This window comes from Phalacrocorax carbo, chromosome 21 (assembly GCF_963921805.1).
Source record: "Phalacrocorax carbo chromosome 21, bPhaCar2.1, whole genome shotgun sequence".
Lineage (NCBI taxonomy): Eukaryota > Metazoa > Chordata > Aves > Suliformes > Phalacrocoracidae > Phalacrocorax > Phalacrocorax carbo.
The window spans coordinates 8055537-8077784 of NC_087533.1; the positions used below are offsets into that span (position 1 = coordinate 8055537).

General features: G+C 55.5%; 1 protein-coding gene and 1 long non-coding RNA gene across 8 annotated transcripts in view; one reads left to right on the forward strand and one right to left on the reverse strand.

Annotated features, from left to right (window-relative positions):
• The window catches only part of LOC135316641 (uncharacterized), a 158167-nt gene that overhangs the window by 60593 nt on the left and 75326 nt on the right, over nt 1–22248 (forward strand). For 2 of the 7 annotated variants that reach the window (XM_064470677.1, XM_064470676.1), the window contains exons 1-3: nt 7441–7587; nt 9535–9600; nt 10415–10526. In XM_064470677.1, the coding sequence (XP_064326747.1) occupies nt 7563–7587; nt 9535–9600; nt 10415–10526 (203 nt within the window). In that variant the 5' untranslated portion in view covers nt 7441–7562. The other 5 variants (XM_064470678.1, XM_064470679.1, XR_010375890.1 and 2 more) reach the window with 5 other exon arrangements.
• LOC135316642 (uncharacterized) lies at nt 4886–8271 on the reverse strand. The gene is made up of 3 exons (XR_010375893.1): nt 7467–8271; nt 7188–7323; nt 4886–6437 (listed from the first exon to the last, which is right to left on the reverse strand). It is a non-coding gene; the product is annotated as an uncharacterized LOC135316642 (long non-coding RNA).

Consider the following 22248-nt stretch of genomic DNA (forward strand, 5'->3'; position numbering starts at 1 on the left):
CCGCGGCAAAACGAGCCCCTGTCTTCCCAAAAGCTGTTTGCTCTTGGATTATTTTGGCCCCTCTCTTGCAGACCCTTGAGCCTATATTTAAGGGCCTGAGCATCCTTGGGCCCTGTGAATTTGGGGAAGCTTAAGGTTTGGGTGAAGCTTTGGAGCTGACCGCTCTGAGAAGCGCATCATCCGTGGTTTGGGCTGGACTCGGGTGGACAGGGCGTGCCGGTGAAAACCTGCGCCACCGCCACTCGGTGCCGCGGTAGCCAGCAGCTGCGAGATATTAATGGCACCGCTTCCTGCAGGCATTAGGAGGCTTCATTAATAAGTGTCGGGATGTTCTGCTGAAGGGGGTGGTGCAGTTGCGTTCAGCACCGTTACGGTTGTGTTAAATGGAACAGGAAATTAAACTGAGGGTGACGTCGGTCGCTGGAGGGAGCAGCCTCCCCCGGGAAGCAGCTGCTAGGGGGACAGGGCTGAGCGCTTCGGGGTTTCAGGTGGAGCATGTGGGGCTGGAAAGGACAACCCGGGAGCTTCGCTGCCCTAAGACACAGGGGCTTTCCACCTCGCTCCGCGCGGGGACGTGAAGCTGGTGGCGGGGGGAGCAGCTCTGTGCCCCCCGTCCTGCCGGTGCCACAGCTTGGCCGGCAGGCTCTGCAGCTGACCCCCTGTCTGTCCTCGACCCTGTCCCTGCTTTATTTATCTATGTTTTAGCAGAAGCGTAATGTAAATAAAGCGCCGCCATAAAAACGTCAGGAAAAGTTCAAACCTATTCATTATCTATTTCGCTCAGATTAAAATTTCCATGAAGGCTGCTTGGTTTTGACTTGGGTTGCTTTCCTTTTAATGAGCTTGATATAGAAGGTAAAAGATGCTAATTCATCCTTACATCTCTATCATCTCCCAGCTTTTGCTATATAAAGCATCAAGGTCGCATTCTGGGGAAATGTCTTTTTACCAAAGGTGCCATAATAATAATGAAGAAGCAATTTGTTTCAGCAAACTGCCTACAGTAATGAAGCTTAATTATAACCGTGTTATTAATACTGCTGCTTAAGGTAATTCACTTCTGAGCGGGGCGCAGAACAGTAAACTATAATTTAAACAAGAATCGAGACCTAATTTAAATCATCGGATCTGCTGTGGAAAAAGGCAAACAGAATGACTGCGCTCGCCCGTGGTCGGGAGTTTTCCCTCTGCTCAGCTTCCCGCCCGGCTCTGGAGCCGGCAGCCCTGCTGCAAACCCTCTCGCTGCCTTCGCTGCTGCCCTGCTCCCTTGGAAGGGCTGCAGAGGCACCGAAAGCGAGCCGTTCCTGCTGCCCGGAGGGCGCGCTGCTGCGTGGGCACCTGCAGGCGTCTTACAGCTGTTATTGACCTCCCATGCGCCTGTAAAATACAAGAACATCTATCTGCCCTAAAAAAAAAAGGTGATTTTAGGATAGCTGCCTGCAGCAAGCGTTCGGGGAAGTCCTATGTGCTCCCCAGAAACTCCTCCCCCACCCCCCAGCCCCGGCATGGCCATCGGCCTCAAAAGCCCGGCCTCATCCCCCGGTGTTTCGGGATACATGTGAAACGCCACCCTTAGAGTGACTTTTCACTTTTATTTTTTCTTCCACTCCATGATTTTAGGGCTCGTGCCCGGAGGTTTGGGATGCTTGTGGATTCCCAGTGCTTCCCATCGTGCTGCTTCCCTCCTCTGCCTGCCCGCAGCTGTGCCCCTCGACTCCAGATCTCTCTTCCACGCTGAGCATCTCCATCCAGGTCCCTCCTTCTGCGCTGGCCTGCTCCTCCCTGCCGGAGGCACGCAGGCTGTTGCATGAACTACTTCGCTCTCAGATGCTCTTTCCTTTCTCTTCCAGGCCTCCGCTTCCCCCTTCCTCCGTAACGAGCTGCCTTCCCTTCGCATAGCTGTAAGCCCTGACATCCTCCTTCCCCGAATCCCTCATTATTTCTGTTTCTTCCCTGTGCTCTCTCACCTCAAAGCCTCCTTTCCACTCCCACTCCCTCCAGCAGCATCTCTGCCTCTCTGCCTCAGCGCTCGTGTGGTTACACCAGCTCTGTGAAGCCAAATGACACGAGATGATATTTGTGCTTTGCCAGTAATAACGTTTCCTTGCAAACCCCACTTCAGTAGGAAAGGGAGTAAGGAGCCGCAGCATCCCCTCTCTCTCCCTTCCCGCTCCTCTCCAGGGCTCGCTGTCAAAGCCGCGTTTCCAAATCCTAGCATGCAAAATTCATTCATCCACGCGGGGTTCAGGCAGCTCGGTTTGCTCGGCGATTATCCCCCAGCTCACCCTTGTCGCTGCCAGGTGTGGCTCTGCTCGAAATGGTGGCAGAGGGGAGGAGGAGGAGGTGTGCGGGAGAAGTAAATAGGTGGAGTGTTTCTTCTCAGGAAGGGGAAAAAAAAAGCCTCCATCACTGTTCCACTTGACTGCAACCTCCCGCAGGCTGTTTCATCTCATATTATCTAAGCTCCAAGGGGGTGTCCAATTTGAGGAACAATAACTATAAAGTCATTTACAGTCCCCTGCTGCGACACAGTACATGATAGCCTGTGTAAAGCAGCAAACAGCCTTGATGGCCCCTTCTGCAGAGCCCGGCTCGGGCAGCAGCGCCGGTGGGGTAAGCCGGCTCCTCGGCGGCGCGGGGGCCAGACCCTCCGGCGAGGGGGCCCGCCAGGGAGCCGGCAGCTCATTTCACATCGAGAGCAGCGTGAGGGCAAGGCTTCAACCTCCCGCATCCCTGCTGCGCTTGCAGGAAGGTCATCGGGGCCGCTGCGCCGGCTCGCATGGAGCTGATGCGCAGTTACCACCTGCCAGCTGCAGACCTTCTCTGCACCAGCATTTTCCTTCCAATTTCCCGCTGTCGTGTTGCTGTCGGTGCAGCTCCATGGAGGTTACAACAGCTGTGATGAGCCCGTTCAAGCTGATCCTGCCTGTGGAGCTGGATCAAGAGCAGGAAATTGGAAAAAATATGAGAGCTTAGTGTCCTGCCTTCAGAACTGTGCCAGTGGGCTTCCCAGTCCCTGCTTGGGAGTGGTGCTGGGGGGACCCTGGGATGGGGTCGGGGGGTGCCTCGGCAGCCTCAGGACAGCAGCAGCGTGAGCTCTCTGGGTGCAGGGATGCAGCTCTGCTCCACTCCAGCTGCTCAACAGACCTTCTGTCTGGGTGCAAATATCCTCCCAGGGAAAGCTCTTCTTCGCCTCCTCTGCAGCACTGACTCATCTTGATGTTTTTCAGTCTTTATCTCCTTGCGTGTGAGGTTTGTTTTTTTTAAATAACTTTTTGGGACCGTGCCAAAGCTAAACTAATGGAGGCTTCGAAGGAGGGGTTGTGTTACAACGGCTGCCATCGCAGCCAGCGCCGGCTGGCCTTTGCTTTGGAAACCTCAGCGGGGAGGCTGAGCAAACCCCAGTGTGATCGTGTCTCCCCTGGGAGTGAACTCCCAGTACTTGCCACTTGCTCGTTTTCGGAGGGGGGCTGTGTTAGGGACCCGCCACCACGCGTTCACGTCACGTGGACCTCAGCCGTGGCCACGGTGTTCCCGGTGCCAGCACAGCTCTGCTTCTGCTGGGCTGCCGTCGGCCCCGTGGGCGCCGGTGGCTTCTGCCAGGCTCACTCGTCCCGGCCGCCTGCTCCGGCGGCACACTTCATAGCTGCGCCTCTGAACTACAGGCTTAATCCGTGATAAGAGACTTGATCTCAGCGGGAGAGAGTCAACTGGCAAACACTCTGAGTGATATAAAGCAGCCCAGCGGGACCGAATGCATTACCTAGCGATTATTTTAAGAAAACCAGGGAATATCTGGAAGTAAAGCCCAGGTACTGAGTTTCCCTGTGCGTTTGTGTCACCTTGTGAAATGCCTGGGACTTCCCAGGGCCTCCTCGCACTGCCATTGAAGCTGAAAAGCCAAGTCCAGCCCCTGGCTGGGAGACGGTGGAGGGTGAGGTGGAGAGGGCTTCCCTCCCCCCGGCTCGCTGTACCGCTCGGCGCAGCAATGAGCCCCTCGCCAGGCGTGAGCCGCTCACCCCATTTGGGAAGGCGGCTGCAGAGCCCAAGCCGAAGCCCTTGGAGAGCACAGCCAGAATCCTGCTCCAGGCAGTGTTTGTCGTCCCTGGGCGGAGGCGTTTTATGCTGAAAGTGTGGGATGAGGTGTTGGGTTTCCCTTGCGCCAGTTTGCTGCTGGAAGAGGGCTCCCACGGCCAGGGGCAAGGGGGGCTCTAGAGCTTTACGCTCCCTGAGATCGCTCCTCCGGCCGAGCGGCTGCAAGGCTGGGGCATCAGCGAGCCCCCTCCCTCTGCAGGGTGGACCGAGATGAATATTGGGAGAACAAATAATAATGGATACACCTGTTAAATGGGATTCGAACAAATCCTCCTGCAGAAATACTCTTGCTAGCTCTGTTTAAAGAATAAATTGAGTCAAAATGAGGGACTCCATGACAATTTATATGGATGTTCTACATGATTCAATACTGGGGGAGAAGAATGAACCTATTACAGTAATTAACTTATTGCACATCAAAGCAAATGTGCTAAAGAAGCTTTTCTGTGCAGCTGTTCTGTTCAGTCTAGGAGGAAAATGGAAAAATAGGGGGAATAAAGCGTGCCTTCCCTGCCGTTACTACCCTCTAGTTTAAAGTGTCTCTCCAGGGGACTTTTATACCTGTGGACCAGCTGAGAAACCCTCTTTGGGTCCACTGAGACCTCCTCAGAGCCTCTTCCCGGTGCCCCTTGCCTCAGCCTCCACAAGGAGCCCCTGTGGCGGCACGGAGGGTGGTGGGCAGAGCGTCCCCCTCATCCAAAGCAGGTCCAGCTAGCCTGGGTCTAATTTAAAACAGAGTTTGAGAAGGGGAGAAAAAGTAGTCAGCAGGGACTTTGAGAAGCGCTGAAGTTTTGAAGTTTTAATTGGGTTTTATCTATTAGTTAATCAGGAAGTATTTCGGTGACAATTAGGTCAAAGCCTCTGGCATATCTGTGAAGCAGCCATCCATCATTAGCCCCACCTGGGCTTGCGAAGTGGTATTTATGAGTCTCCAACTGGTAAAAAAGCCCTTCTAAGAAATTAAGGTGAAAAGCACACTCTTGACCATGGGGGGAAGGCTGTCAGCTGTGATTGATGGCCGGGAGTGGGGAAGAACAGCTGTTTATTGGGTCCGGGAAGGTTTGAAAGCCTTTGTCTATCAGGAGCGGCTGGTCCCGGAACGGTCGATGCGAGGCTTTGTCCCAAAGGGCCGAATTAGTGGTGCCGGGGCTGTGTGGATGCTCCGGGGCAAGGGCCCAAGGAGGACATGGTGCTCTATGGCCAGAGGACAGCAGGAGCATCTCCTGGCCACGTGGCCCGCGCCGCAGGCAGAGGGACCGATGCAGGTGCTGTGTCTCTGCCCCGCGCGGCGTCGCCCACCGCCTTTGGCAGGGAGCAGAAAGGAGGGCTGGAGGGCTGGACACGTCCGCGCCGGGCGGAAACATGGGCAGCAGCACGCCAGGCTCCCTCCCATGTGCCGAGGGGCTGGTTTCCTGGCCGTGCAGAGCTCGTCTCTCCACAGGCTGCTCTAACCTCGTTGCTGCAGTGAGAAAATAGTATTTTCCCGGAGTCGCTGTGCGTGTGTGCCAGTCTGAATGAGTATTTTTCTCGCAGCTCTGCCCAAACACATTTAAAGCCTTGAAACTCGGTTAGGCGCCCAATGTTGCTCTCCTTGAGAAGGGGGGTACGGCAAGGGAGGCAGTGTGGAGGGATCGCTCCCGTCCCTTTGGAGCTGGGGCTGGGGCGAAGCCTGGCACCGATGGGACAGACGATCCCCGGTAGATCCGAGCGGGACAGAGCGATACCCTTAGCAAAAAGCCTGCTTAAACATCCTTCAGTTACGTTTTCCTTTGGAGCTGATGCTGGTCCATCCCAACTGAAATGATTTTTTCAAAGCAGATCGAGCTAAGTAACATGTGTCTGAAAACCCGAGGAGTTATATTATTGGCTAAAAGTTGTATTTTTCAATTGTCAGAAGGATGTCAAAGCAGTGTATGTTTTAGAAAGGAGGTTAATTTATTGCAAGGAAACAAAAGACTTGGAAAGCAGCTACAAACCATCTCTTAAAGTGTGGGGACAGAACATATCAGTCAGTATTATCTGGATTTGGGGGATGTTTGCTCGCTCCCTTGTTTTGCTTCCCTGTTTGCTGCCATTTGTCTGGATCTTGACTTTTTGGTTCAGTTTGAGATGAACTGCATTATTTTTAATCCTTCAAGATCTTGGCAGATAAGAGAATTATTTCCTTCCCATTTTGAGTCTTCAGATGAATCCCTCAACAGTGGAATTCGCTTGGACCAAAAACGTCCCGGGCTGCTGACCTGCAGGGCGTCTTTCAAGGCGCGTTTGCTCATTCAGGCTACGTCGGGGGCTGCGGATGGAGCAGGAGGTCAGGATTTTCCTCGGGGACTTGGGCAGAAAGCCTGTTGAGTTGGTTTTGTTATTGGATACCCTCAGAAAGATGGAGAGGAGGCGAGGGAATAATCACACTGAAATGAGAGGTGAGGCGAGGCCGGCTTTGCTTTCGGGCGCCTTTGAGTGGAGCCTGCAGACCTCGGATGCGAGTGTCGGCAGCTTGGTTACACAAGGTCCTCCTCGCTAAAACAAACACGCTCGGCCATTTCCCTGCGAGTCTGCTAGAGGCCAGGCAGCCAGGAGCCCTTCTCTCTTAATTAGCTGCAGCAGAGGCTATTCAGCAGCAGAAGTATTGAGCTGCCAGGCACACGGGGTACATCCCTCCTCTCGGTTAAGCGGTAATTACTCCTAATTAGGAGCGGATAAATATTTAATATGCTTTGGACCACTGCAAGTGACCAGTGGAAACCCAGAAGTGCTGGAGAACATCTCCTCGCTGGCTGCAAGTCCCTGCCACGGCCACCCCGCAGGGTCCCCTCGAGGGACACGGGACCCGCTTTAGCTTTTGCTGCCGCCTTGCCCCCGTCCTCAGTGTCTCCCCCTGTTTTCAGCCCACCCGGAGCACAAGTCATCCCCCCACGGGGCCGCAGGATGCTTGAACTCCCCATCGCATCTCTCAGGGCGGCCCTGGGCAGGCAATTTTCCCCCTGCCCCTTTAGCACCTCTCTGTGCTGCCGAAATGAGGGCAGTCACGACCGCCCAGCTCACAGGCACGCCAGAAGGCCTCGCTGGCTCGTGCTGGTAGGTGTTGTGCACACCTGGAATTCCCGCTGCCACACTTCTGTGTCCCTGGGATGCCCGCTCCTCCTGCTCCTGCGCTGCCGGCCCTCTGCAGCGCGTCCTGGTAGGCAGGAGGGGACGCAGCCGCAGCTTTGCCTTTATTACGTGTCTGTTCTGTAATAAACAGCAGTGGGTATTCATTATTATTTAAACACCCCGTGCTTCTGAAGCCTTATTTAGGCGGCGTTTTTGCACAGCATATGTTGGAATTTACAGTAAGTGCAGCCGCTCTACAGTCAACATTTGGTTTCTCTCACCCACAGACTGCAGTGCTAATTAGGGGAGGTTTTCCCTTGCTATCCCGGGGAGGTCAGGCACAGCAACTGGCATTTCGCAGAGATCCACGGAGAGCAATGGGAGAGCTCAGCTTGCAGGAAGGTAGGGGGAGAGCTCCCGGCGGGGCAGGGGAGCTCAGGAGCTCACCAAAGCGCGGTGCCCCGCCGCCGGGGCTGGCAGGGCTCTCCGGAAGGATGACACCTGTGGTGGATTAATGGGGAAGGAGCGCGAGTCTTCATCGTGGCTGGAGAGATGGTGGAGATCTTGCTGCCGGGCTGTTGTGCGCTGGGTGCAGGGCAGCTGCAGCCGCTGCTGCCTTCGCTTTCTCGGCCCTCGGCAGCATCCACGAGTCATGCAGGTGCCCCTCAGAGGGGAAATGTCGCACTTTGTGGCAAAGCTTCGTGACTACAATGATTAACAAAGGGCCGGGGTGGGTGTCCTTGATCTTACGCCCTCAGGCATTGGCCTGCAATGAGCCTCCAAAGCATTAACGGGCCTGGTCGGGGGGTGTAAACCAGGGCGCCTGAGCCTGTCCCGGTGTATTTGCGCAGTGCATGACGCAAAGCTTTCCAGGCACGGGCTTTGAGGTTGTAGAATCAAATTAAACTCCATCCTCCTCTGAGCTGCATCGTAGGCAGTCATGCCAGCTCGGTGGGATAAAGAGCGCTGCAACCCCCAGCCACGGCGGCTGCTCCAGCAACTTTGCCTTTGTACACATGCACAGGCGGCCGAACAAAAGCAGAACGGGTCCCTGCAGGCAGGGAACAGCAAGCAAAGCTGCTTTTGTGATTCTGCCCGCTGAGCAGAGGCAGCCCTGCTTCCTCGCTCGAGATATTATCTGCAAGCTGCTCTCTGTAACTTTATTTAGATCTCTCTGCATTAATTGCAAGGAGAAGGGCGCAAAAGTTCAGAACGGGAGAGATGGAGCTTTGATGTGGGAGGCTGTTGTCTCTGGATAAAGCTTTATATTATTATGTAAAACATGAAGGGCACTGGTTAGAAAACTGCTGATTAATTTAAGAACTCTGTCTTCTCCGGCTCTTCCCCCTCCTTTGTGTAAGGAGTGAGGGGGAGGCAGAATCACTTGAGAAACGAACCTCTTAGTCCCGGGCTCACGGCAGAGGACAACAGTGGAAGGGAGAGGTGGTACCACCACCGCCTGGCCCGGCCCGAAGCTCCGCGCGGCTGGAGCGGGGGCTGGCACCCATCCGGCACCCCAGGGGCTGCTCCGCTGCCAGGGCCTCTTGCCCCAGCCCGGCCGGCGCTGCCGCCGAAGGCATAATGAGAACAGTACGCCCCTCACCCCCAAAAATCAATACGGAGACCTAGGGGGTCACCTAATTGGATACTGCTCGCCGAGAGGCCGTTACAATAAGAAACCCAACCACACCACTTCAGAATGTCTGCGAGATCGTAAATCATATTCCGAGCCCGGCTCAGCCTTCTCTCTGTCTCGATGCTTCATTGATCCCATGCTGTCGCTCCCCCCTGCATGAGAGAGCTGGCGGCGGACGCGGCTGCTGCCGAGCCGGGCTGTGCCGAGCCCGGCCGCCCTGCCTTGGCTGGACAGGCGGTGCTCCAGGCTCCCAGGGATGTCCTTTGGTGGTTTTTCTTAGCAAGTTAACCGTTTATCTTTTTAGCAAAGAAATTAATTTGGATTTGCTGCTTTATTTGTTTTGGTGCTGGCTTTGGAAACAACCCAAGGATGTCAGCTAAATAAAAGGTAATTAATTGGTGGTGCTTGGCTTTGCCCTGCGGTGCCCTGTCTGCATGGGCTGGGGTTGGAGCCTCTCCTCCCCACCCTGCCTCACGTCGTGCTGGGGCCCCTGCCACCCCCGGCAGCTTGCACCCCATATCTCGCTTTGGTTCTTCATCTCCAGAACCTGAGTCTCGCTTCTCGCGCTCAGCCTGCTTTCCAGGTTGGGCTCAAAAGCCCGATTCAACAGGAAACAATGTGTTCCCAATAAAATCCCATACGTACGTGCATGGCCGTGGCGCGCACCCCTTGCAGGTATTTATCTGAAGCTGCCTCTTCTTGTCCTCCTCCAGATGCTGGGATCTGTTCCTCTTATGCTGGGCTGGACCTTCCCACCCAAGGCCGCGCCAGGGGAGCAGGTAAGGGAGAAGTTCCCATAGTACCGCTCAGCCCCGTGCCCACCTCCCCACATCTCCCTGCTCTGGAGGAACCACAGCGGCTGGAGGAGCCCCCCTGCTTCAGAGACGCTGCTGCCGCCTCATGGGGCTAAGCTCTCCCGCCACCCCCAGCCGGGTCCCGCTTTCATAAATCTGAGCCTGAGTGATTTAGAAAGTGCTTTGCCTTCCCTGCTTGCCTAGCAGCCTGCAAACCCCTCGCCACTAAATCACCTGCCTGAAGGGAACGTGCCCAGCTGCAGCACGGGGATGGGAGGGTGGGGAAAGGGAAAGGGGCTGGTGTGCAAACAGGCTCACAAGGTGAAGCCCATACAAAAAACCCTGGGCAAAGCCAACCTGGGCGTGAGCCTTGCCAGCTGCGCTCCCCTGGAAAGCACAACGCGGAGCTGAGGTGGCTGTTGGCTTCGGGATGCTTCTCTGGGACGTCCTGCTCTGGCTGGAGCTCAGCTTGCAACCAGCAGCTAACCCTGCACAAAATAGATCACAGAAGCGGCGTGAGTCAGAGGCGCTTCCAGGCTGTGTCCCTGCGAGCGCAGATAAGGCACCCGGCCCCGGCGGTGCGGGGCCCTGGCTGCCCGCACCGCTCCTAATGCACATTTACTGCCGCGGCCGTGGAAAAAACGCTCGGGTCTTGCTCGAGAGCCTGCGTGCTCCCTCGGATGCACCCAGAAGGATTGCTCGGAGAGAGGCAGGAATAATCACCGCAGACCCAAGATAAAAAAAAAGTAATAATCAAAGACTAATCCTAAAAACTCTCCTTTAATCTTTGTGCTTCCAGACCTAGTCTCCCTTTCATCTAGGACTTTGCTGTTCTCTAGTTATTCTGCAGTTACAGAAACCACAAGGCTGGAAGAGGGGAAGAAAAAAGAAAAGATTAAATTAATGAGCAGGTAAGCAGGTTTATTATTTCGTCTGATCCTTCCTTCCTTCCTGCTAATTTCTCTGAGCCAATTTGGGAGGTTGAGCCCAATGCTAACTTTGTGACACACTGTTGTATCCGTTTTCTTCCTTAAACCATTTATCTGAATGATATTAAGGCCCAATTTGCATAGCTGCTTTAAGGAAAAGCGCAGAGAGGGTGTATCAGCCAAGCCGCGGCCTCTGATGAGCAAAGCAAAGTGTTCCCCTGCCTGGAAATAATGAAACGGATACTTTGGGCTTCTGGTAATTATATATGCGCTGTGCTGTAATTATGCAACATGATACTGCTTTTAATATTACAATAATATGAAGCGATAGCGTCAGCAGCTGCAGCACCCAGCACGGGTGCTGCAGCCTGGCTCGGTGAGAAGTGGAGTGCGTGCCCAGGAAAAGCAGCTCGCCTCCAGAGGCTTCGCTTTGAGAAGTGGGAGGCAAAATGCCGGCATGGAAAATGGGTGAGCATCCTCCAGCCTGTTGCTGCAGGCTGTCCTGAGGCTCACTTAAAGGTTAGATATCTCCACGCACCGGGCACGTGAGCAACGTCTCCACGGGACTTTGAGATGTCCTGGGCAACGTCTTGCATCCGAGCAAAGGCACAACAGAGTTTAAACTGGAAATGCAGAAGAACGTGGGAGAAGGAGCATCAAAGTGCCTGGGTGCTGAGCCCACCCTGTCTCTCTCTGTCTTCTTCAAAATATTCTGCTTTCTGAAAAGGCTCTGACCCGTTGTAGCCGCTGGCATCCGCCCGGCACGGTGCGTAGGATGCCCTGATGCTCCGGGCACGCAGGGCCACAGCCTGGGGTCTGGGCTGCCCGCGGGGGGAGAGGCCACGTCGATGCCGTTAGGAAGAGCGCGTTGCCACATCCTGGATCCCAAGGCTCATTAATCCAGCGAGTGAGTAGGCAGATGGGAGAGGCGATCGATCAAGCCCCAGTGAAAGCGTTTTCCGCCTGGGGCTGGGCCGCTGCCAGGCGGTGAACGCCGCAGGAGGAAAGGCCGCCCCGCACGGGTACGTGTGCGGTGGGGGAAATGAGTTATCATAACTTACGGAGGTTATGTGGCCGTGGCAATTCTCAGTGACCCATTCGGAAACGCACTCGGAGCGGTGGATGCTCAAGCAGCTGGGTCTGTCCTGTTGGCTGATAAAGCTTTAGCGTGATAGTTATGAACTGGAAATGGGAAACAGTCTGGTGCAACGTGTGCCGTGCTGATGGCTCGTGGTCTTCAGCCTTCCTGCTCTAGAGCAATGGTTTAAATTAATTCTCCTGGTGCCCTTTGTCATGCTTGTGGTTCAAAACCCAGCCGCAGCCCGCAGAAAGGAGAGCGCGCACCGGACCAGGCTCAGCATCCCCGCCGATGCCCCTGCTGTCATCCGTATTTGTCTTGCCTCTTGCCTCCTCCCTCCCCTGCTTCCCAGTGCCAGCAGGGCGCTGCCTGTCCCTGCACAGCCACGGCGAGGACCTTGCCCGGGGCTTGCTCCTCTGGCTTGCCTAAACTTCCCTTTCTAATGATGCTTGTTCCGAAGCTGTTTTCCTGCTCTGTTTCTTTCCACCTGCCGCCTCCTTTCAATCCAATTAGTGCCTTTTTGGTAGTTCCTTGAACTTGAGCGATGGCGTTGGTGCGACTCCTGACTCTGAGGTCTGTCTCTCACACCCCTGTCTGACTGTCTGACGCGTTCCTTCGTTTCGTCTTCACTCGCCGGGGCTCGCTGGACTTCTGGGAAGGGTTGGTGCTGTCTCCAAAGTAGAAAGCTGTTCAATTATGAAACTTAGTTTTTAGGGCTCATTCTTTTAATGAGAGAAAGAGAGTTGGGTCTTTTTTTTTTGTGCGTAATTATTATTAATGGCCTTTTTTATAGCAGAGGTTTGTTACACTCGCAAAGAAGGGAATGCTGGCAGGCTCCTGCGCAGGGGGCGTGAGTGTAACTGGAAGTGACGGAGAATGATGCCGCTTACGTTATTTCATTAGTGGCAGAACACATCTGAGGGAATAGGTGACGGGGATGCGGCCGGGCACGATTCCCACCTCCCAGCAACTCCTGCCATCCCGTACCCTGGTGCAGAGCGCTGCGGGGCCGGCGCCTGCGCGCAGGGGAAAGGAAGAATCTCAGCGCTGGGCAGGGGAGAAGCTGGTTTGTGCCTTGATCTCCTGCATGCACCATCAGTTCCTCCATTCTCTCCCAGCCTCCCCCCTTTCCCTGTACATTAAAGCATCTCCAGCTCACCACTGTACGTGACCCACTTTTGTATCCAGAGCATCCACTTCTGTTTGAAAGCTGCTAATGCGGCAGTAATCCCGGATGATCAAAGAGTCCCGCATCCACCCACAGGTATAACAAACAACCGAGAGCCCGGAGCGAGGCTGATGGAAGAGGTGCTCTGGGCAGAGAACGGTACAGCGCATCCCTTGCCAAAGCACCGAAGGCTCGCTGGAGCAGAAAGCAGAAAATGGGACACGTCCCCGGGAAGCCCAGGTCTTGGCCTCACTCAGAAATTTGGGCTGAGCAGGATGACTGCATGTGGCAAACACGGGGAAACTCCTCTGTCCACTGAAAGAAAAAAGAATGAAAAAGGTCAGTGGTGGGTCTTTGCAGAACGGGAGAAGTGGTCCCAGGGCTGCCTGGAAAGGAAGGATGTGGCCTTTGCTATCATGCTGCTTTCTCAGGGTGACCCCGGGGTTTTGTTCTGCTTGGAAGAAATCCATCTCCTGAGCCAAATCTGTAAACTGAATCTATGCTTCAAGAAATTAAACTCCTCCCGTGGCCCCGTGCTCAGAGGATTAAAGGCATTAACAGTGCAACGGCTTTTCAGCAGGCACGTCTGCGTAAGCTTTCTTCCCCCCTCTCCGTAGAATGGCGATGCGTCAATCCCCTCCCTGCAAACGCCTGATGTGGGGGATCCCCAGACTGCTGCTCTCCTCACCTGGCAACCCGGCTCAGGCTCCCTGCAAACGCAGGCAGGAACGCGGCAGCCGCTGCGCCCGCTTCTGCTGCGGGGGAGGGCGTTGCTGCAAACGACACCCAGAGAACGACTTTATTTGTGAACTTTTTAATGAAAGCTGAGACGCTTTAGAAGGATGGAGAAGCCTTTCGATGACCCCACCAAACTCTCTCATTCCCCTTCAGGGATGGGCAAACGCTGATAAACACTTGACTAATGGACGAGGCTCTGCATCATAAACATTGCCTCCCCATTCGCGCTAATTGTCCTCCTTGTCACCGCTCCTTGCAGAATGACAAATGATTGGTTTTAATGGAGCTCAGATTCCCCTGTCGCTCTTAAGTAATCCCTCTAAGCCAAGGATGAGTCATGTAGACAGGACGGGGCGCGCGGGGGAGCAGCCTTCGAAAGAGATGTTCCCCCTCTGCCTGTGTCATCCGTATCAGCGAGTCCGCACCAGTTTGCCCCCCCCAGGCATATTTTCTCAGCCACAGTCGCTTTGTTTCTTGTAGCAGGAGCAGTACTTATCCTTCCCTGTGCCACAAGACCAAGCGAAGACTTGATAGAATTAAAAGGCAACTCATTTAAAACTAACGCAAGAGCAGCAGTTGTGTTACCTGGGAAACTCTTGGCTGTAGGGTCGTTTTCCAGTAATAATTTGGTGAGGGCTAAAAATACGACCGGACGACCGGTGTTACTTTTGTAAGGGATCTATCAGACCAGAAGCTGGCCAGACTTACGGCCTTCAGGAGACGGATGCATGCCCAAGCGGTCCCAGGTTTGTTTGCATGGTGGATTTCTGCACGCTCGGCTCTTGAAACTAAATCTTAAGGAAAAAAGAGCACCAAATCCCCAAGTCGTCAGCTGCAGGAAAAGAAAAAAAGCCAAACCCAACCTGTTATACATGCGCAAAGACCATTCTTCCTGCGTCTAGGAGGGAGTGCGATGGCAGGATAAAGTCCTCCATTATCTCAGGCATTCACACAACCGTTCAGAGGAGTTTACAGAAAACCTTCATTTACCAGAGGCCACGAAACACCTCGCCGTGCCTGTTACAAACTTCAGGTCTATAGAAAAAGAGAAGCACAACAGATGTGTGGCAGTGAGAGCGGGAGAAAGGAAAGCATTGACCTTAGGCCCTGGCAATAGCGAGGAATTTCTTCAGGTACAAAGAAAACAGACAGACCACTATGATTGCTGTTAATGGGATCTGAAAGAAAAATTTCTTCTCCAGCCCAAATCTGCCAATTTGAACATAAGCTAAGGAGCAGGACGCTGCAACCGGGCGGCTGGTGCCGCATCCTGCTGCGGCGCCTGAGGACGGCAACCAGCGGAGCAGCCGGAGCCATCGAGCAGGAGCCCTTCTGCTGCTCATCTGCCGAGGCCGGCAAAGGAGCCCTGTCAACATACCCCTAGGCTGGGAAAAGCGCGCTGCCGTGCGTTGGGCCGGCGGGACAAGCGACTGTCACATCAGGGTCTGTCTTCTCCCTCGGAAAACGAAAAAGCACAGCGATTTACCTGGAAGGATTGTTAGGAAGGAAATCGAACAAACCCCAAACCAACCCCTCGTGAAAAATTATCTCGGCGCGTTAATGGTGTAACAAGACTGCCAGATCCAGCTGGGTGAAAAAAAATCTTCCAGCTGAGATTCGCTAACAGCCTCCCAGAGCTAGGAAGTTATTAAAACTCTTGCCCCGGGGAAGGGCCCCCTCTCTGCGTTACCGGCTCCCGTCGCCCAGATGATTGTTCTGTGATTTTTCTGAGGCGTTTTCATTTCAATAAAGAAATAAGATTTGGAGAAAAAATCCTTAACTTCGCTTCTCCTCTATGATTGTCTTATTTTCTATTTTTTTAGCCGCAGCTGCAATAAAAGAGAGTAGTCATTTCCCGTGCTTAAGCAGCGCGCTTCCTTTTGGGGCGCCTTGCAGCCGCGCCCCTCCGCGCCCCGCCGACGTGCCGCGGGCCCCCGGGGCCGCCCGCAGCTCCTGCGAGGCGTGGAGCGGCGTTTTCGGCAGAGCGAAGGGGAAGGGTCTGGGGTGGGCCCCTCGCTCGGCGGGACGCTGGCACCCACCCGCCCGCCCGCCTGTGCGGCGCGGCCGTCGGGGTTTAAGCCCGACACGCAGCGGCCTTTGCAGAAACCGCGTCTACCCCGCGCTCTTCTGCCGGCGCTGCTGCGCTGGCGGGGGTGGGAGGCAGAGCGGTGAAACCGGGCCAGCTAAACGGTCTGCGTAGCAGCACTGAAACCAGAAAAAGCTGTGATTAGCAGGAGCGTCCTGCTCATGTGAGGTAATTTTATTATGCTCTTTTAGCAGGCAGCGTTGAGAACGCGACCTTGTCCGTGCGAGGAGGACACAGCTGCGTCCCTGCAGAGCAGCTGGAAAAGGCGACTTGCAGGGGAAGGGGTCGGGCTTGTTCATGAGATACCTGCCGTCCAAAATATGCGGTATTTTAGGCAAAAAAAAAAAGACATGAAAAGGTGGCGTTTGGCCACTCCAAGGACACGGGGATGCGTGAGAAGAAATCAGTTGAAATCAGTGGAAATGAGGTCCGCAGCCCAGCTGTTGGATCGCTACAGGAGCGATGCTGGAACCGGCCGCCAAAGGAGGGCAAAACCCCCTCTGTGGCTGAGGGTCTCCTCGGGCTGATAAAGGCCCTTTGCCCAGGGGCTGTGTCAGTGCCGGGGCACGGGCTTGCGCTCCCCGAGATGCCGTCCAGCACCCCCACCCCCCCGTCCCGCGGGCAGGCGTGGGAGCCGTCCTCCCCCGCAGTGCCGCCGTTCCCCCCACCCCCAGTTTGGATTCATTTCCCTCTGAAAGCCCATCACGTTATCGCGTTATCTCATTGCACAAGCCAAACACCACCAAAAGCCGGATCGTTAGCAAACAGACTGGGAGATGAGGGGGCGCCCCCGGGGTCCTGCCTCCTTATCCACCTCTGGGCAGGGCGGTTTCCAGTCACCTATCTCTTTCTTTATCATGCTGCTGGAGTAATCAGCGTCCCAAGCTCTAACCTGCTAAATACCGCTTCAAGCCAGAGACAGAGGCTAATGAGGGAGCAGAGGCAGAGCCTGGCGGGGGGTTCGCCCCGCGGCTGCCAGACCTCAGCAGGTACGCGGGGCTGGCTCTGCGTTTCCCACGGACGGCGCCCGGTGGCCGCGCACCGCTCGCGCAGAGCGGGACCCCAGCTAAGCCCACCGGGCCGGCAGGCCGGGCTTTGCGGGGTGGAGCGTGGGAACCGGCACAGGGAGCACGGGGGGCTTGGCGCTGGGTTTCCTATCAAGGGTGGGGCCGTGGGAACGGGAGGCTGCGGAGCAGCTCCCCGCCCGCCCGGCGGGATCCGGCCGCGGAGAGCAGCCGCTGCAAGGGTCACGAGCTGCCCTCCCTGTCCTCCGGCTCCGGGCCGTGCGCAGGCGGTAACAGAGTCCACAGGCACGGGTTTCCCAAAAGCGCTGCCCTCCCTGGGACCCTGCAGACACACCTCTGGCAAGGGTCAGGCGGGGAGCCCCCCCTCCCGTCCCTCGTTCCCGTGGTGGCAGCTGCGGCTAATCCTGCTTCGATCACCCCTCCTCACCTATTGGGTTGTAACTCGCTTCCTGCTGAGCACCCATAACACACAGATTGGAGGTAACTTTACTCCAGAGAGGCAATTAGTGCAAATCTAGGCCTGGTAATTACAGCGTGATAAGATCCCGGCTGCTGATAGCTCTGGGCAGATAAGGCATCAGGCAGCAATCTCGCAGCGCAATGGCAGTCATTACTAGAGCTTCACCTCCGTCCCGCAAAGCCTTTGGCAAGTTCGGCGGGGAAGGAGCTGCAGCTGCCCGTGCGGAGCATGGACGTGGCCCCCCGACAGCTTCCCTCTGCTCCAGCCTCGGCACAGAGATGGACGTCTCCTCCTCGGCTCGCAAAGCCTGCGCTCGGTCCTCCTCCTGCTGGCGGGCGAACTTCGGCAGGCAGGTACTTTCTGCTGGGGTGTTGGTACAGGGCCTGGTGGGAAGCCGAGGCTGCTGGGGGGGCACGGGGGACTTCTGCAAGCCCGAGGGGGAGGGAGGCACCCCGGTGCTAGGAAGGCTGGAGGCACCTTGGCGTTGCGTTTATTTTAGCCGTGGGGTAAGGTGCGAGTGTTCCGGCTGATGTCTTTGGTTTACGCTTCTGGGGGGTAAGAAGTGGAGGGTCCAGAGCCGGTTTGCCTGAGACGGGGGGAAAAAGAGGATTTCTGTACAGGAAAGCGCCTGGGCAGGACTACAGGCTATTTAAAGCCTCCCTGTAGTGCTGGAATAACTTAACTGCATTCAAGTGAAAACTGGGTTAGGCATGCGCTTTGGAGGTGCTCGCGTCGTTGGAGCTGATGCGCTTTGAAGAATGACAGTAGATTGCCCCATCTGTGAATCTCAGAGTAATTTGCAAACTGTCCCAAATTTCTCCTCTTATTCCAGCCCCCAGGAATAAAATGAGGTAATTATTCCGATGTTATGAAACCTGAGGCTCATGCGTCTCGCTCACGGATGTGAGCGGGGGCTAGCGCTCTTCTAGGTTCTGTTGGTGTAAACCAGGATTAGTTCAGAAGAAGTCAGCGTGGGCATTTTTGTGTTCAAAAAACAAATTACTCTCAAGGAATTTGTGTTCTGAGTTGGACTCCCCAGGAAGGGGCATGAACCCGATGAGTGCAGCAGAGCTAACTGGGGGCCTGCGTGCTACCTGGTTCCCCAGCCCCGCTGGCGCTCGGCTCCCTGGAGGAAGGAGCAGGCTGTCCCAGCGCTGCCAGGGTGGTCCTGATGCTCTGCGCCTTCCTACAGGATATAGGCGCGTCCCTTTCTTTCCCCTCCACAGTTCCGTGAAGGATGTGTTTGCTTTTTTTGCTTAAATAACTAGACACTGTTTGCCTTAGAGGTGTTGAAGAACCCGGCCAACTTTCCTCTGTGTTGCCGAGGAGCCAACAGTCCAGTGGCACACGAGTTCCCGGCAACAAGCAGTGTTTGCAGAGAAAATCCAGAGGCGTTTCGGTGTGTTCAGAGCTGTTGCCTCAGTGAGAGGCAACGCTGACGCCGCTCGTTCTGTCTCATGATAAAGCTCACGCGAGAGCGCTGCTGCAGCACGCCCTGGGGTAACTGGAGGAGGGACGTGCATGGCTGGGCGAGCCCGCGCTGAGGCGCGCACGAGGCCGGTTTTGGCATGAGACGAGCTGTCTCCGATGTGAACCGCAACAGGTTGAGTGGGAGGGCCTGTCGGGAAGGATTGAGCTATTCCCATAGCGAGCACGCTGCACGGGCTTAACCGTTTCGCTTTACAAGGCGATGCAGGCCAGACCCAAGCCTCTGCGGAGCATCCCCTCCTTTGGCAAGCGCCTTCCTTGTGCTGCTGAGTCATCAAGCGGCCAAGTTAATTAGAAAGGAGAGGTTTTCAGCCGCTCGCCCTGCTCCTGTGGCTTTCCCTGGCTGGAACAAGGCCGGGGCTGCCATGTCCTCCTCCCTCTCGGCGATGAACCCGCCGAGCCAGGGGTTGCTCCCATTATCCGGGTGGCGATCCTGCTATTGTCAGCGCTCGGCAAACACGCAAACAGCAGCAGCAAGCAGAGCGGGAGGGCAGCGCGCCGGAGGCATCGCTCTGGGGCTGTCAATTCAGCCTCTCTCGCAGGCGCTAACCACGCTTTCAAATTATAATAAAGCACAAAGGGAGCTCAGGCAGAAAGGTAACAAGCTGTGCTGCCGGGGAGCAGCCTCAGCTGAAAGCTTCAGTCTGCAGAGCGCCGAAAACACGGCAGGTTGCAAATTCGCCTTCTCTACCGCTCGTTTGCGGCGGCCATCTCCCCAGCCCCCCCGTCTGCTGGCCTCTCCACAAACTGCTCCGGGGCTCCTTCTCAGCAGATGACACTGGATTTTTTCCCTCTGGACCCAGTTGAAATCATTGTTTGCTGACAGCTCGGCCTCTCAGAGACAGCCGAGCGTCGCGTAGGCATGTGCAAAAATAGATGTGCCTAACTCCTTGCGCCTCTTCCCAGGGTGGGGGGGGGCGGGGGTACCCCGAGGGCTGCGGGCATCAATCGGGGATGAGGCTCGGCAGCTCTGGCCTTCGCCGCTTGCTCCTCTTCCCTCCCCGCCTTCGGCGCGTAGGCCGCAGGCGGGGGGGGGGGCGTGGGCAGCAGCCTTCCCCACCTCCCCGCTTGCCGATGATATAATATCCTTCTTCCCGCGTATCTCTGTAATAAGGCGGGGATGCGGCGAGCGAGCGGCAGTGACCGATGCGAGGGGCCGATTGTCTGTATGGAGATGCTGAAAGGGGTCGCGACTCTCTAAGTGCTCGTCAGGATGAAGGATGACAGCCCCAGACAACGAGACACTTCCCTTCCCTCTTCTCCCGCTGCTAATGAGTGCTCGGGCGGCCAGGGCTGCTGGTGGTTTTAGTTTGTTTTCCCTCTGTTATTTCTCTCCCTATTTATTTGTTTAATTAATTTATTTATTCGCAGCTTCTCCCTCCTTTCCCCACCCCCCCTTCCATCCTTTCCCTGCCTCCCCTCTGGCTTCTGCAGCTATTTGTGTTGGATCCCAGGCAGTTAGCGCTCTGAAAATTTAATTAGGCACTTGGACGAAACCCGAAAGCGGAGCCTCTGCCGGAATTAGGTCTGCAAGAGTCCCCTGGCCCCCAGCCGCGCTCTCCTGGCGGTGGGCAGGGGGACACGGGAGCCCCCCGGGGCGCTGGTGGCATTGCCCCGGTCCTGGGGGGCATGCAGCCACCCAGGTTTGCTCTCAGAGGAGGAACAGGGATGCAAATGGAAGTGCGTTTGTCAGAAAAAGCCTCTTCTCAAACAATCCGCAGGATTAGCCGGAGGGTAGGGGCTAGCGATTTCTGTGCTCAGTTGCAGCAAAACGCGATGGATCCGTTCTAGACTTCCAGCCACAGGGAGGAGAGGGGGGAAACGCTGGCCCGCGCCCCCAGCAGCACGTGCTGGCAGCTCCTCGGGCGGCCCACGGGGGGAACCTCCGGTGAGGCAGAGGAGGGTGCCTGGGCTCTGCTGTGTGGCCGGAGAGCTGGAGCGGCTCCAGGGCCTGTGACCGAAGCCAGTGAAGCAGGCTCCGAGGAGGAGGAGACCTCTCCAAACCTGGCTTGTTGCTCTTCCCGAAAGCTTTGCTCTCCTGCCTTTTTTCAGCGCCTTTCAGAACGAAAGAGATTTATCTGGCTTTGGCGGTCTTGTTCTGGGGACGTTGCCTTTAAGAAAGACCCCGTGGCCTCGGCGGCATCTTTCCCCGGCCTGCGGTGACACAGATGGGGCTTCTCGTGCGCTGTTGCTGGCGCCTTTCAGAGCCCTTCAGAGGCGGAAGGCTCCCTGACAGCGCTCCCAGCTGCTCCAGGCCACCGGCGCGCCGCGCGCCGGCACACACGTTTGCACCGCGCTCCTTCCCCGCTGCCGTACGGCGCGTCGGGCTGCTTTTCCTCCCCACTCTATTCGAGAAATAATTCTGGTCTTTCAAGTCCCGGCCTTTTTTAATCTATTTTTTCCCCCTCCTTATTACCGAACAGTAGGACTTGTCCTGCTTTCGTTCATTACGCGATCTTGTGTTGGAAGAGCTCGACGTCAGCAGGGAGCCGAGGGGAGGAGGAGACGGGTATGGGAGGGATGCAGCGGTGCAGTCGTGGGCAGAGCTGGGGCTCCGGGCACCCCGCCCATGGGCCCCGGTAAAAGGTGGCCCCAGAGCAGTCAATAGCGAGGAGACCACGACAGCCCCCTCTTCATTTTCTGCTCGGGAAGGCTCAGGTACTGCCTTCCCCCGGCATTAGCACGTAAAGGCTTCGATGTGTGAGCAGGCACTAATGAATTACTCACTGAACTGACAGTTTGGGTTGGTTTTTTTTCTACTGTAAAACAAGTGAAAAATATGCCGGGTTCTCTCTTGCCCCTCTCCTCTTTTTTTTTTTCGTTTTAAAAAAGAAAAGCATCAGTTGGACGCGGGGACTCCAGTGCGAATAAACTCAGATTTAAGTCCCCATCGGTCGGATCCTTAAACTTCCTAAGTACTTAAAGCGTACACATTTTAGCTTGAAAAATTACTAGGTTTGTCTAAAGGAAAATCTCTAACATAAAACAGGAAACTCATTTGAAGGGAGAAATTCTCCAATGAAGCGAACCTAGGCAGTCATAAAAAAGTTAAACCAGGCATAAAGGGAAATGTCAGATGCGTGGGAGAGCCAGATGTCTCTCTGTTTTTTTTCTTTTTTTCTTTTTTTATATATTTTTATAACCCAGATCGGATTATAGGAGAATATATGAATGTATCGAGGAGGGAGGGTATGCGGCGAGAGCAGGAGAATTTCGCTTCCAGCCTTTAACTTGATGTAATGTGGAGCATTCTACAAAGAAAAACATTTTTTCATTCCTAAATAAAGCACTTTAGAGTGACACATTTATTGCTGGCAAAGAATTACTCAAATAAGAGACATTGTCAGCTATTTATTTTAAAAGCTTTTTTTTTTTTTGAGGTTGGGGAAAAAAAAAAGATCAAAACCCCTTTCCATTCTTCTCAATATTCCCTTAAAAGCTTTAAAATCAAGTGGGTTTTCTGCGGCTGAGTTCCCTTTCTGGAGCATGCAGGGCTCTGGGGAGCCTCGCGGGGAGCCCGGGGGACGCGGGGGGTGGCGGGGCTGGCGCAGGGGACGCAGCCCGGGGAGCACCCACGGGTCTCGCGGGGGATTTGCCGAAGGTTACCCGCCCCGGCCGCGCTCTTGCCGTAGCGGTGAAGTTCAGAGGAACGTTTTCCAGG